The 16,051-nt window shown below is 43.5% G+C and overlaps 1 protein-coding gene across 5 annotated transcripts in view; it reads right to left on the reverse strand.

Moving 5' to 3' along the window:
- Window positions 1-10,001, reverse strand: part of LOC119650154 (cilia- and flagella-associated protein 410) — a 113,928-nt gene extending 103,927 nt beyond the window's left edge. For all 5 annotated transcript variants that reach the window (XM_038052700.1, XM_038052699.1, XM_038052697.1 and 2 more), the window contains exon 1: window positions 9,438-10,001. In XM_038052700.1, the coding sequence (XP_037908628.1) occupies window positions 9,438-9,517 (80 nt within the window). In that variant the 5' untranslated portion in view covers window positions 9,518-10,001. The remainder of the gene's footprint in view (window positions 1-9,437) is intronic.
- Between the last annotated feature and the right edge of the window lie 6,050 nt (window positions 10,002-16,051).

The following is a 16,051-nucleotide window of genomic DNA, read 5'->3' on the forward strand; positions in this document are numbered from 1 at the left end:
GCACCCACTCGCAGCGGCAATAGGAGCCTGCAATTTCTTACGTTCATACCTACATCTTATGGCACACCTTTAGCCAACAACTTAATCAACACCATAGAAACGAGCACTATTGACGGCAACCCAATGCTCATCAATATTCTCCGACAAACTATTCGTCCGATCAGGAAGGTATTTTTCCTAGTGCTGCATCACCTGGATGCCAGAAATGGACCCTATTGAGCTGAGAAGCCGCAGCAGCTTTCCAGCCCTGTTAAAAGATATTGACGCAATACTCAGGCTACCATCAAGTGATTATCTCCCTTGAGATGACTGCCAGCTCCTCCCTTGTTGACCGTATCCATAACACAACCTCTAAATCTGTCGCTGGTCGCAGTGTGGTCGATCTAATTCAATATATATTGCCTGTCACTTGAAATTAAGCTCAATCAGTGTGCCACCAATGACATAGCCGTGAAAACTGCAAAAATCCACAAACCTCTCACCATTGTCATTACCGTCCCAGAGAAATTAGGCATCCTGCCGCAATACCGTTGTCGAAAATCTAAACCAATCATAAATCTTTTTCTATGCCCAAAGATCGTAGGAGTGAGCTGAGCTTCTGCTTAAGGGGTTATTAACGTTTAGGTAGCAATAGAATTTCGAAATTTGAGAGTTGGTAGCCTGCAAATTTCTATCCTGTGGCGTGGCCTTTTATGAAAGGCAAGTGTATTCTGGAATTCCAGCTCAATGAAGCTCTTGGGATGTAAGGAAAATTTTATAATCAACGAATGTATGTGCGAGCCATCCCCTTCAAAATGTTTTGCACAATTGTGAAATTCGGAAAACAATTGGTACATTCCTATTGACGCTACAGCTACTTAACACCCTATCTTTTAATATGACTCCCCTCCATTATAAAGAGACACATAGACACATTAAAATGTTTTGATTTCAATAGTAAAACAAGCTTTCATAACACCCTGGTCCTTCCCTTAACCGACCCATTTGCAAGACGACAATGGTTCTGTACTAGTTGAAAGAACGATTTTATTTTTCAATATTCCATTTGGCCATCCAATTTGTGGGAACAATTCCGGTATTGATTTCGTTTTTATGGAATTGATCCCTTTTCTCAGGGGCACCTGATTTTATTATCTCCAGTTGTACTTATTTTTGTATTTTACTTCAAGTTGGTCGTCTTCGAAAATCCAATTTCCGAAGTGTTTTGTTGCAACTTGGATGTTAGTCACAGTTGATATATGTAAGCGGGTTAGAATCCTTTTCTGGTTATTTCGTTTTTCTCTGGGTTGAAAATGAAAATAAATGTGCATCCTTGGATTTGTGATACTTCTGGGAGTAGTCGGGAGGTTAGTCATAACTCTATGGATACGGTACGGTTGCTAGGTATTATATTGACGTGACAATGTCTGGAACTATTCCGTTATTATCAACTAAAAAGAACGCTTTCTATCATGATAACTTTTCAATTAGCTCGAAAGTTGTTTGAATCTGAGCCTTATCCATTATGCATTTTAATGGCTACATAATTGTAACGCGCCACGGTTAGGATCACTGTGAGAACCCGATTCGTTTTTTGTTCCGCATGTCGATGTCTCCAGTAAGCCGGTTCCAGCTAAAACGCTTTTTGATTCGAAAGCAATGTAATAAAATGCATATCAACAACTACTTTATAATCTGGCCTTCACCATACGGGGAGTAGCTATCACGACATGTCTGCTACCACGCCATCCCATCAGCCCACTGGATCCTTCGCGGGGTCGTAATTCCACGCCAAAGGCAAACCAAACCTCCGTGACTAGCCCCGTTCATGGCTCCAGTGGGTGCCGTCAAAGACAAGCAGAGAATGTTTCCATCAACGAATTATGTGAATGTCTTTCAGGCATTTTATTTTATTATGCAGATTGTCTTCTGAACATCGGACGGACAAATGTGGCATTAGAATAAGCCAGTCAGTATGCAAGCGAGCGAACAAACGAGCCGGCGATTATGCTACGAAACGAACCAAGAAATCAATTAATTGAAGCTTAGCCTGTTCACACTTGTTGCCGTTATGTAAACGAGTATTACACATATGCGTACGTAATCGTATTACTTATAAATTGTACGTAAAGATACAGAAAGCAAGGTCCACGCAATTTTCATAATGGAATCACTGCGTTTCCCAGAGGTCTTTGACCGTGATGGAGCAGTGCCCGCTTGTCGGCACGCCTTTCTTTCTGGGGGAAGCTGAAATTGAAGAAATTTCTATTTCCAAAACGCCAACGATTACTGCTTTTACGGAAGATACCAATCTAGATTTCGAAACTTGGGCATTATTGGATTAGGTAGCCGGTCGGCACTCTTTTTGGTGTTGATAGCCAATTCTATAATTTGAATCTGTACAAATTAGATACGCAGTCTTGTTCGTAATTTGTCTCTCGACGAATTGAGCTGGTTTGAAATTGAATTCCGAGATAACAACCAATCAAGCGAAATGACCATAATATTGTGAAGATGTTGCTTCTCACCCTTTCTATATTTTGAAAAATAAAAATAATATTTTAACTTTTTTCATATTAATCCAATCCAAGCGTTGATTCACCCGAATCAACTACCGTTCCGCAGGTGTGTTTTGTTTTAGTAAATTTATTGGATCGCCATGATAGGCCATTGCTCCAGGCTTATCGCTAGCACCACAGCATTAACTGTGATGATAATAAAACTGAAGCACAGAAGCACAGTCTCGCTGAAAATAAAATTTAAAAAAATAAAAGCAGCTGTGTGAATGGCCTATGTTCCACAAAGCAATAAACAGATATACGTTTTGAGCATTTCGTTGCAACTGCGCCAGAAAGGTCACAAGCCCCCTTGAAAAAGGAAGAAAGACTTCACTTTCCCAGTCACTACTAACTCAAGGCGGCAAATAAATCTACAATATATAAAGTTCCCTTTGAGTTAGGAATAGTTCACCCAAAGCATTCCTCCTTTTCGTAAGTGACAACTAAAAGTAATGGGTAAGTAGGTGTACCAGTGGCCGAGGAACCCAATTAGCGTTGTGATGCCACAAATTCCTAAGACTGCTGTTATGAGACAAAGGAGGCTGAGACGATCCGGCTCAGATCTTCAGAGCCAGCCCGTAGCATTCACGAAGGGAAGCGACTCCCCCACCTTACAGCTAGAGATCTCTCTAAAGTACTCAAAGAATAATTTACCTAGTGTCCGTAGCCTCGCTCCTGCTAAAGCTGGGCAATGGCGAAGGAAGTGCCTACGGATTTTCTTCTCTTCTCCGCAGCTTCGGCAATGCGAATGCCGAGTCTGGCGGCGTTATCCTCTATAGGTCAGTGCCCCGTGCAGCAGCGGGACACAGACTGTAGCTACCGAAGGACTGCCATCAACAGAGCACCGCCCGATCAGTCCGTCAGCCCATTCAATCCACTTGTGTTTTTGTTCGACCTCGTCTTGAAATCGATTGCTTTTGAGAGCGGTGGAGTTCGTTTCCTGCTCGTAAACCAGGCGTTTGCTGTTATATTCTCAACAATCGCCTGGTATTTAACGACGTTCTTTTCATCCCGCTCGTCGACAGTACCGACATCCTTATTCTTCGCAATCTTGCTCAGAGTATGTATGGCCATTCTTGTACTGGCTCTTGAGCAAGACTACGGTGGACCTTCGCTTCCTAGCCGATTTTCAGTGATCCACATTCTTGTCAGTCCTTGATTTTGAAGGAGCACCCTACGCCGATAGTTTCGGGTTAGGAATACTATTGCTGGTACCCACTACACTCAGCTCGACGGCAGTGAAGCTGAAAACCACTAGTCCGTATATTGTCTCGCTCCAAGAATTCCCTGCGGTTGATTTCAGCTCAACGGGGCTACGGCTGGCACCGCCTGTACTGCCCTCGATAGCTATTATCTCCTGACTGAATGCCACCAGCTCAGATAGAGACTTATGGGTTAGCGACCTGCGTATTTCAAATAAAGCCTCGGATAAAGCTAAATCGGCACAAATTGGTTCTTGAAATATACGCACGTTAGAACATTTATCTGAAGTATTCTATGCAGTAAGGGCGTTCCGGAAAAATTAAGATCTGACTTTGCTGTCGTACGGAAGATCGCGGTTCATATCTTAATGGTGGCAGTGGAATTTGTATCGCGATTTGACGTCGAAAACCAGTTGACTCAGCTGTGAATGAGTTCCTGAGTCCAATCAGAGTAATAATCTCAGCAATGCTGACTACATTGCCTCCTACCGGGTACTATAACCCTGTAGTGTACCGTCACCGTCTTGAATGAAGTGCTGTACATACTTCAAGCGTTGATCCAATTGGATTGTTACACCAACGATTATTATTATTATATGCAAAATGTCACATACGCATTCAAACAAAATCGAATCAACGCTATTTCTTCATATTATTGCTACCTTGACCACAGGACATAGATGTTTCCAATATATATATATACAATAACCTCGTGTGGAGTTGCCAAATCACCCATCAGGCGCGTCCCTTCGTGCGGATAAAGGAATGCTTAGCGGATGCGTTATGGGAGATGTTCGCGCATGGGCATACTAGGGTAGGTGGGAACAAACCCCCACCCATGGATAAAAACTTCTTGTGGGAAGGATATCCAGGAATCAAACCAAATATGGAAGACGAGAAAGAAAATTTTCTCAAAGTGCAAGAATATCGGCGATTTTTCAGATTGATCAATCGACCCTAATGCCTGAGTAGTGGGAAACTTGACTACTTTGTCATTTAATGCTACAAGAGATAATAATGCAGTGGAAGGTCCAGACAGGAACTTTTTTCGAAGGAGCTCGAAGCTAAGAAAGTCACCACCGAAGGCAGTGTTACCCCTAGGCAGCCGAGATTAGTCGCGGGACTCTGAAACGAATACGGATAATCCCCCGATCGACATGAACGCCGCTGTTGTAAAATACAAACGCAGAAGACAGCAAACGGGAACAACGTTTCTTTCATTGGGAGAACCCATAAATGAACTCTGTGAGTTCATCAAGGAATATCCACCAAAATATAATGACTTTGATATAGGGCATTATCATCATCATCAATCGCGCAACGCTCATGGTATGGCTCATAGATTTCGTCGTTATATAGGCTACGGAATCGCTCATCCTCTTGTAGCGGGCCGAAAATCCTTCGGAGGATTCTTCTCTCGAACGTGACCAAGAGTTTGCAATTTTTCTGACTAAGAAGCTGGATCTCCGAGGGAAATTTCAGGACTGCAAAGTCATTGTCTTGTACAATAAGAGCTTTTATCCTATGTTTGCACATTTCGAACGGAACAGTTTTTCTAAACTGTTTCTGTTGGCTGCCAACAACCGGTTGTTTTTTTGTTTTCTGCCGCTGACGCTGCCACCATATATTTCGTCTTGCCTTCATTAATGTGCAGCGCAAGATCTCGCGCCGCCTGCTTAATCTCGATGAAGACAGTTTGTACATTTCTAACTATTCTTCCTGTGATGTCGATATCGTCAGCATACCCCCCAGTGGTTGAGTGAACTTAAAGAGGATGGCAGAGGAGAAGGTTAAAAAGGATGCATGATAGAGCATATCTTTATCTTAGGTCGTTGTTGATGTCGAATGATATCAAGAAGGATTCTGCTGCTTTTATCTGGTCTCGCATATTGTTCAGGGTCAGCCTAGTCAGTCTTATCAATTTCGTAAGGATATCGAATTCTGTCATGGCCGTGTACGGTTTTACCCTGACTATGTTATCATAGGCGGCTTTAAAGTCGATGAATAGATGGTGCAACTGTTGTCCATATTCCAACAGTTTTCCATCGCTTGCCGCAGAAAGAAAATTTGATCTGTTGCTTATTTGCCTGGAGTGAAACCTCTTTGATATGGTCATTATCCCACTAACGGAGAATATCTTATAGACAGTGCTCAGCAACGTGACACCTCTAGAACTAAGGTCATTAAGTTTTCCTAGATTAGGGCAGTAAAGGTGAAAAATGCGCAAGCTCCAAAAGAAAGGCAAGAAACGCAAGTAACCCACCAACATAAGGTAGGTGAGAGCGCCCGCTAGCCAGGCGACCGAAAAGAAAATAGCCTTTTCGGCAGAAGAAACTGAGCCGACAAAAGTTCCGGAGAAAGTTGATAGTTCTTCCACTACGGCCTAAACATTGACAAAAGGGGAAGAATCGGCAATTCGTAAACCCGAGCGATTTGTCCGGAAATAACAATTATTTCCAAGAAAGGAGATATGTATTACCCTAATATGCTTCGGAAAGTCAAAGCCGAACCGGAATTGACAGACTTGGGCGATAGTAGGAGCCGTATCAGGCGTACGCAGAAAGGAGAGCCGATGTTGGAACTAAACAAATCCAGCGAAAAGTCCGTGGATAGTTTTCGCGGCCAGATCGAAAATGTGATAGGTTGAGCAAACAAAAGTGGAAGCTCGAAGGCAAGAGATAATCGATTCCAAGAACCTAGAGAACTTACATCACAAGAGAATATGTATGTTGCGCTAAGGGAACAATTAAACCTTATCCAAGGTAATAATCTCGAGCGAGCGCAATGCTGACCATTGCCTCATACTGTGTACTGTAGTGTACCGTTACGATATTGAATGAAGTGCTCTAATACACTTCAAGAACCTGATCTAATGTGGATTGTTGCGCCAACGATAATTATTTATTATTAAGGTAAGAGTAGGTTGGATGGTGTATCGACAGAAGGAACAAGTATCTTTCCAAAGATGCGTAAGATGCCTCGACTTCGGTCACTTTGCAGCAGCATGCACTAATCAGCACGATAATTCGAAAAGGAACAGGATGTGTGGAGAAGAGATCATCTCAGGAAGGAAGGGGCCATAGAGATCTACCAAGCATATATTGTGCAAAAGGAAAAATCGGTAGAAAATCGGCACATTCCAGGTGATGGCAAGTTTCCGGCATATAGGAGGAAGCTGAATCGTAGGACAAAATGAGGTTGACATTAATCAACCTCAACCATTGCGCGGCAGCTCAAGACCTGCTCTGACAAACCATTCGAGGGTATAATGTGGACACAGCGGCAATTTGCGATGCTGATCGAAATTTCGGTAGTGCTACATGGGTGAAAGCCTTATCTAGAAACGCAGCGATAGGCGCATGCGGATAGCAGGCCATACACGGAAAAAATAGAGTTGCCCGGAGCCGGCTTTGTAAGAACAAAAGTCAATGGCGTCCGTATCTACAGCCATTACGCTCCTCCTAGTGCAACATTAGCGCAATATGAGCAAATGCTAGACAGCTTGGTGTTGGACGCTAGAGACCACGACCCTAAAATTATTGCCGGCGATCTCAACGCGTAGACCTTGAACTGGAGAAGCCAAATCACGAACACCAGGGGCTAAATCCTGCTTGAAACCATTGCGGAGCTGGACATTTTCCTAGCCAACGTAGAATGCGTGCTCACCTTCCGAGGCAGAGAATTAGGCTCGATCGTCGACATGACTTACCTCAGCATCTCGTTGGCTAGAAAGATGGTCTGACGATTTAGTGAACATTACACCCAGGTGAGTCAGCTAGGTCAGCAAGTAACTGAGGCATAGGACTCTACAATGCCTCGACGGCGTTTCCAATACAGTACCAGCAAGCCAAACTACTTATAGAACCAGGAGCTCTCGCTTTGCTAAAGGACAAGAAGCAGCCTTAAGAAGGTCATATGGAAAAGTAAACGGAATTGTAACACGCAGCCTTGGGTTGAAGCAAATACGAGCCCGATGGTAACGTTATCAAACATTTTTATTTGATTTTCTCAATGGAGAACCTTTCAAGAATTTTGTTAGAAAATTTGAGAAGAATCGGAACAAAACTAAGAAAGATACAGCGGTTTAAGCAACCACGTCTCATACATGACATGCTTCGACTGGCGAAAAGCTGAAGCTTCTAATGCATTTGATTCGTTCAAATACACGTATAATGCTCTTCCTAAGGATGGTTTGGGTGCCATCAAGCCTATCTAGGAAGATCTGACCAAAGATACCCTCCTGGAGCGATGTGGCGCAGGTTTTACGCAGAACAACAACTTATTTGGAAAACTTCTCCAAAGTACTTGAGTGGCAGCCTGTGTCTTCAACGAAGATTCTTTGCTTTACTAGCCTTCATACAAGGCATGAGAATCAGTAGTGGACCAAGTGCCCATGAATTTGCATAAGCCAAGCGGAGCCGGGAGCTGAAAAACAAACTAAAGAAAACAAGATTTGTCGTATAGGGGAGCACAGAAGAGTTTTATGCATCATGAATGATAGCAATATTCCTAGTGTGAGCAAAGCCGATAAAACCTTTTATTCCAAATTGATTAGTGTTCAAAACTTCAAAGCATTTTTTCCACAACTCACGTTTTTAAAGCCGGTGCCCTTCACGGCTCCAAAATTGCTGCACCGATCCTTTTGAGATTTTGAACACATGCATAATTTACGAGGTAGCGCTGGAGAGTTTTTTTCTCAAATTTGTTAATATTTTTTATTTTACAATAATAAATTAGCCGACTTTTTTCCGCAAAAAAGTCTTTCACTTCGAAGTTCTCCAAAAAAGTGAAAAATTGAAATTTTGAAAAATCGTCTTAGCGTCACCTGGGGAAAGCGATCATCTAATGAAAGAACTTTGATGTTTTGATCTCAGATGATCCAGTACCGCATTATGAGGGGCACTGCATTTCTACTTTTTTCCGAGAGGATTCGAATAATTGCTATCATTGCTTTATTTTTTAGTCTTTCTTAATGGAAATTTTACACAATATTCGTGGAATAATAATAATCGTACGGAAGGTCGCGGTTCAAATCTCACTGGTGGCAGTGGAATTGTATCGTAATTTGACGTCGGACACCAGTCGACTCAGCTGTGAATGAGTACCTGAGTCAAATCAGGGTAATAATCTCGGGCGAGCGCACACATTGCCTCCTTCACACTTCAAGGCCCTGATCCAACATGGATTGTTGCGCCAACGATTATTATTATTACTAATAATAATAATGGCCACAAGTTCACAGAAACATGTGAAAATCCGGATAGTTTCCATTAATTCCAAAGCTGTAACCCCCTGACCCCTGATTCCCCTCAGTGATCGGTTTAAGCACCTACAACCGGCGTTCATGAGATGTCATGGAAACTCATATTTCCGCTGGCTAAGCTTAACATAAACAAGCCGAATATCCTCCATGAGAAACAAAGCAGAATGTCTGTCAAGGGAATATTTTACATTTTGCCATAATTTTTAAGGAGTCCCACTCGTAATGAATTGGGGCAGGTCCAACACTCATCGCATGTAAATGTCCACAGAGCCGGTGTATGTACAGCACAACTCCCTAGTCCCAAGGAGTGTCATCCGAAGATAGCGGCGGATATCGATTCACCTGAAATTCTGACCGTCTCCTTGCGTGTAAGCTGCACCCAAAACGCCGGCATACCACCAATATGGAAATTTGGGAACAGAACGAGCAACTCACCAGCAGTTGAGCTTCTTGATTGAGCCGAGGTCGGACTGTCGTGACCTGGCGATCACCATCTCCTCCGTGAGTCTGGCCATATTAGATGCAGGCGGGCTCCGCTACACAGCAGGGAAACTCTTTTTCTTCACACGGAAGTCAACAGCAACGTGGGTGTCGCAGGAACCACACAATCAGGCACTCGAAAAGTTACAACCAAACTCAACCGCACCACGACCAAATGAAGAACGCTGGCCCAACAAAACAATTGAAAACCACTGACACCGCCGTCGTAAACGCAAAAATATTTGCATAGGAATTTCTCTTGTCAGGCGAACACACAAAACTGCGGACTCGGTTCGATGTCAAAATCTCATTTATTCTCGGTTTTAGCGACGTCTCCACTCACAACGCGGCAACTATTTCATTCATATTTGCAAATCCGAATGTCGGGATTGCGCGAAACTTGAAAAAATGGAACTTGGAGCGGATTCAAAGCGTGAGAACTGGAAAAATGTCGACGCGGTGACTAACGAATTGACAAATCGACCGACTCCGTGCGACGTCCGACATTTCCAAAACACTCCAAACGAATGAATGGAAAAGTACGAATGCAAGAGCGAAGAGACTTTCGCCGCGAAGTAAATGTCAAATTGGACCGGCGAAATGGTTTGACGTTTCTCTGTTTGGATTTTTTCATGAAGAGAGGGAGTGACGATGAGCTAGGGAAAGATTGTTATGAATGAATCGAGAAAAGGGAATATCTAATTGGATTCGTTCGATGTTAAGTGGTTGCGCGGGATTCAGTTTTTAAATAATATCAGTTGAGAGAGAAATCTTTCGATATTAAGTATTACGTACAAAACTAAACCCAACAAATTGTATGTTGGTAGCAGAGACAAGAAATTAATTGTTCCTGAAGTGCTGCTATACAAAGTCTTTCAAAACTGCATGCGAAGCGATTCCTCATGTAATTCTAAGCAAAAATATTAAATATATTTTTCGATTTCCTAACCCTTTTTAATTTCTAAAAAAATCGCCGCAGTAACACCACTAACATTATAACTACGATAGCTAGGGAACTGAAATGAACGTTGAATTGTAGCTGGGAACTTCCCTCTAGAACACAAAAGTTTACTTATGAAAATTGAGTGAGCTACGTAGAAGTAATAGCTTTCTAAATGCAAAAATTATGTTTTCCTTCTCCAAACTTTCGCTGTTTAACCAAAATTTTCAGGAACAATAAAATGTGGACGTGAGTCTTGGCTTGCGTAGGATGTTTTCGTGGCGATTCAGGCTGGCGGATGTCAGCTTCCCCATACTAGGTGCAAAGTTCTTGTGTCACTATGGGTTTTTGGTGGACTTGCAAAACAAGTCTCTTATAGATTCCACGACCAACCTTATTTCGTCGGGCCAAATGGCATCTCACCCAAGTAACAATCTTTCAGTACTTTTAGAAGACATTACCTAATCTCGTGTTCGGACACTTCTCCAAAAGTTCAGCCAGATTACTACCGAGTGTAGTCTCTCAAAACCAGTGAAGCACAATGTGCAGCACCACATTAACACTACTGTTAACTTCTCGAAGGTGCGTCCGCTACCACCCCGGAAACTGGCTATAGCGCGGAAAGAATTTGAGCAACTTGTTCAACAGGGTATCTATAGACCTTCAAACAGCTGTTGGTCTTCCCCACTGCATATGGTCCCTAAGCTAAACGGCGAATGGCGCCCCTGTGGGGATTACAGAAGGCTAAATGCACAGACTGTTCCAGACCGATATCCAATTCTACTCATCCACGACTTTGCGCATTATCTCGCAAATTGCCGCATCTTTTCGACCTTGCATTTAGCCAAGGTACATCATCAAATCCCTGTAGCTCCAGAAGACATACCAAAGACGGCAATATTCGCACCCTTTGGACTCTTCGAGTTCACTTTTATGACTTTTGGATTGTGCAATGCGGTGCAAACCTTTCAAACGTTCATTCACTCGATCCTGCGAAACCTCGATTTCTGTTTCGTGTACTTGGATGATGTTTTGGTTGCTTCTTCCACTGAGCCTGAGTACTTAGCCCATTTTGAGTGCATTTTTCAACGTCTCCTTGAGGCCGGGTTAGTCCTAAACGTTGAGAATTGCAAATCCCTTCAAACACAGGTGAGATTCCTCGGCCACTCCATTTCCCCTGAAGGAATACAGCCCGACGCAAACAAGGTGGAATCAATTATAAGCTTCCCCGCGTCCGAAGACAGTGAAAAAGTTGAGGAGGTACTTGGGCATGCTAAACTTCTATCGTCGTTTCCTGCGCAAGGCCGCCCAACACCAGCCCGTTTTGAACGCGTACTTGTCTGGCCCCAAAACAAAGGGCACACGAGAGATTGTGTGGTCTGAAGAGGCTGACCAACCGTTTGGCAAATCCCGTCAACAACTGGCCGACACTACACTCTTAGGATTTCCTCGACAAGATCCACCCCTAGCAGTTTTTGTTGATGCCTCTGACATTGCAGTAGGTGCTGCCCTTCACCAAAAGGTTATTCAGGTCTGGCAGCCGTTGAGCTTCTTCTCTAAACAGTTGAACCCCGCTCAACGGAACTACAGTACCTATGATCGAGAACTGTTAGCCGTGTACTTGAGCATCAAATACTTCCGTTTCTCCCTAGAAGGCAGGCCGTTCACAGTGTTGACGGATCATAAGCTTCTTACGTAAGCTTGGAAACAAAAGCCCGACAAAGCGTCCCCTCGTCAGCTTCGACACCTGAGCTTTATAAGCCAGTTTACGCCAGACATCCAGCACGTGTCCGGCAAGGACAACATAGTTGCTGACGCTTTGTCTCGTGCCTCCGAAGTTAACATCCCCGCCTCACTCAACTTTTCGGCTATCGCCAAAGCGCAGGAGGATAACGCAGTACTTCAGAGCCTCAAATTCAACCCCAAATATAAATTTCAGGAATTGCCCATCTTCGGCTCGAACCTCTCTCTCTCCTACGAAGACTAGGAAAAGGGACCCCGGCTATTTATTCCGGCCACCTTTCGCAAGGAAGTGTTCCACGCAGTTCACGACTTAGCGCATCCAGGTATCAGGACAACAAATCGATTAGCCATCGAGAAATACTTCTGGCCCCCCATGAACAAAGATGTCAACTCCTGGGCCAGAGAGTGCATCCCATGGTAGAAGTGTAAAGTCACCAGGCATGTAAGGAAAGAAGTGGACTCATTCCTCCGCACTACGAAGCGGTTCCACACCATACACCTCGACATAGTAAAACCTTTCCGAGACTCGCCCGTTTTCAAGTATTGCCTTACAATCTTCAACAGGTTTACGCGGTGGCCTGAGGCAATAACTTTGAAGGACATTACGACCCAATCTTGTGTCGAAGCCCTCTGTCGAGAGTGGATCCCTCGCTTTAGCGTCCCTGCAGTAGTCATCACTGACCAGGGAATGCAATTTGAGTCCACCCTTTTCTCGGAGTTAGGCAACCTCCTGAGTTTCAAACACCAACGGACTACGGCATACCACCCGCAATCCAATGCTAGAACGTTGGCACCGGACGCTGAAAGCCGCCATTATGGCACGCGATGATCCGTCCTGGACTCAAGTCTTGCCTCTCGTCCTACTCGGCCTACGTACAACCCGCCGAGAGGAATTTGCTGCCAGCCCCGCGGAGCAGGTATACGGGGAGAACCCAAATGATCCGATCCGCGGCTTTTTAGAACTCGCCGCAGGAGCAGAGAGCCATCGGCGAAAAAGTTCCGTTAGTTGGAGACAGAGCGATCACCAACCGGTCTCTTCTACTCCAGCCGTCGGTGAGAAGGCACACAGTCGGTGTCATATCTAAATTAAACACATTGTTTCTGAATTCAAAAGAAAAAGAAAACGTTTTTAATTAGTGCGATAGTGGATTAGTGGATACTAAGTGTGGCAGCGTCAAACTGCTCATAAGATTGGCTAGTGTTAGCAAAATAGGCGTTGGAGGCCAGTTGTATGCCGTTGGGGCCTACCTTACAGTTAAGTGTAATTTAATCCATTGTAGAATATTGAGCATTTACTTCGCAAACCCATACCAAATAATGATAAGAAAACACTGAATTTCGAAAATTAAAAAAGAAATCCGTTTTTAACGTACAAAAATACATTACGGACACTTAAGGGGCCCAACTACTGTGTTTCCCTAAAAAAGGTATTTTTTACGAGTTTTTAAATTAATGGATCGAATGTTTTGAAATTTTGGGATCCATGGACCAAAAAAGAGGTAGGGGAGGGAAGAGGCTCCCCATTTGATCCGGCCCGACATCAAGTGGATGCGGATTTAGGATCCCTCAATCCTGAAAACTAATATTTTAAACTCTGGCCGAGCTTTGGACAAAGTATTGGCAGATTTACGCTTGATATAATTTGCAGTCACGATTTACAGTGGTTCAAACGCATAATCGGATAAAGAGTGGTTCATGTTTCGAACATCATTTGTTGTACTAAGTTATCAACTTTTCTTTCAAAATTTATATTCATCTTTTAGATAGTGAACCGATCTTTCAAGATCACAATATATTTTTCTTAAATGTCCCTATAAAAAATGTAACAACAAAATATAAGCAAAAATTCAAGTCAAACAAATAATCGGACAATCGACTCAAAAACGGGATTTCAATAATTTGACACACTCCCTTTTGCCTTTATCACTGCTTCTAAACGCCGGGATACATAATACATGAGATTTGAACTAAATTCTGGGGAAATATTATTCCACTCCGCTTTAATAGCCCCCTTAAACCTGTCTACATGTTCAAGGATTAAATTTTTTAATTTTCGTGCCAATTCTTCCTAAACGTGCTGATCTCTTGACTGCGAAGGTGTTTTCAGAACTTTCGGGTAGTTATGGATGAGCCACATCTCAACCTCATATGGAATGTTGTCCTGATAGAAGGGGAATTTATCGGATATATTCAGCTCCTCAGCACTTTACCTCATACCATCATGTGAACTTATCGATAATTGTGAGGCAATATCAGGAACCGTGCGGGCCAATTAAATCGAGCTGGATTCTGTGAAAATGCTTGGTGGAAGGAACATACCGATCGCTTTTCTCACATTTTTGGCTGTCTTACACCTCTGGCATACCATACGGCCCAAGAATGAATGCCTATTTTTCTTGAAGGTCCAGAAATACTTTGCGGTGACCAACCGATTCGTTTTCTGGATGCCTGGGGGCGCTAGATCGTGGAAGGCGCGAATGACTTCCTTATGGGAATAGCATTGGTCCCTTGTAACAGGCCATGAGTGATGGCCAACTCGACCGCAATTGCGTGCGTTCGATACACAAGTTCCTCGCATCGTCAATAATTGTGAGGGGAAATTATACACCATATTGTGATTTTAGGTGAATGCAAACGTCTCTGATGCAATTTTCGAGGAACAGCAAGAAGCAGTCGAGGATAGATTGACTACTCGGTCTTGTCTAGGAAAACCATCTCAATATTGGTGAGCAAACAAGGGTCGTGAATCCATTTTAGCAAGGGTTTCCCGTTTATATTAACTGCCTGCTGCCACAGGAGGTGTGCTTCGAGTTGAAATCGCCACAAAAAAAGAAAATGGTATTTCAACTTTAACTGGAGATTGCTCAAGACTTCCAAGTCGTTTCCCAGTTGTTCAGTTTAAACATTACATTTAATGTAAACGGAACTACCAAGATCCGTCTATCCTCGATAGTTTTAACTAATGTCACCCCAACGAAAGCAGCTTGCAGGCTCTTCATGGCGACTTCGCCAGAAAAGTAGTTTTTTTTCGCACTAGGAGGACTGCGCATGAATTCATATCGTTCCGAATAATGTTATATCCAGTAAAGTTTACGTTATGCCTACTATAGGTGAGAAAACTTCCGGGTTATCAGTCTCCCAGCCTTCAAAAGGCCAATATCCACAAAGTCATGTTAAAATTGTTTTGGACATGAATCTATTCCAGAAATTCTTCAATAGTTACTACTCATCTGAAAGCCAGAGAAAGCAAATGCTGAACGTGTGAGGCTTTTGTGTGTGTGTGATGGGGGATAAGCTACAGCTTCTGCGCAGTCAGACCATGTTGGCCCATTATACTCGCCACCCCCATCTAACGGAGCATTCCGGATTCGTTAATGTATCGCAGGATCTCCGTTAGTGGATGTGATGCTACTGTCGCAGCTGGAGAACATCGGCACCAAAGATATGATACCTGATGCGTCCATAGGCGGGGCATTCACATAGGAAATGCTCCGTGGATTCCGCTTCCTCATTACAGGAGGGACACGTATCATCTTGAGTAATTCCTATTCTGAATATATGCCCAGCTAGTGAATTATGGCGTCAGAATGCCCACAATACACCTGCAAGTCCTCCTGTTTTTCGACAGGATAAACTTTGCGGTACGTATGTTCGATTCTGGCAGGAAAAGTTTGGTGTGTGGAGCAGCATTTAGGCTCTGGCACCTGTCATTATGGGAAGCTTGTTCCCAGTTTTTGAAAACAGACTTAGCCAATGCTACTGATACTCCAACTGCTGGCTCCAGTCCCGGCATAGGGGAGATTGACCCCTCTTTCGCTAAAGGGTCCGAGATTTCATTTCCTTCTATGCCACAGTGACCAGATACCCAGAGTAGCTCCACCGTATT

This window comes from Hermetia illucens, chromosome 2 (assembly GCF_905115235.1).
Source record: "Hermetia illucens chromosome 2, iHerIll2.2.curated.20191125, whole genome shotgun sequence".
NCBI lineage: Eukaryota > Metazoa > Arthropoda > Insecta > Diptera > Stratiomyidae > Hermetia > Hermetia illucens.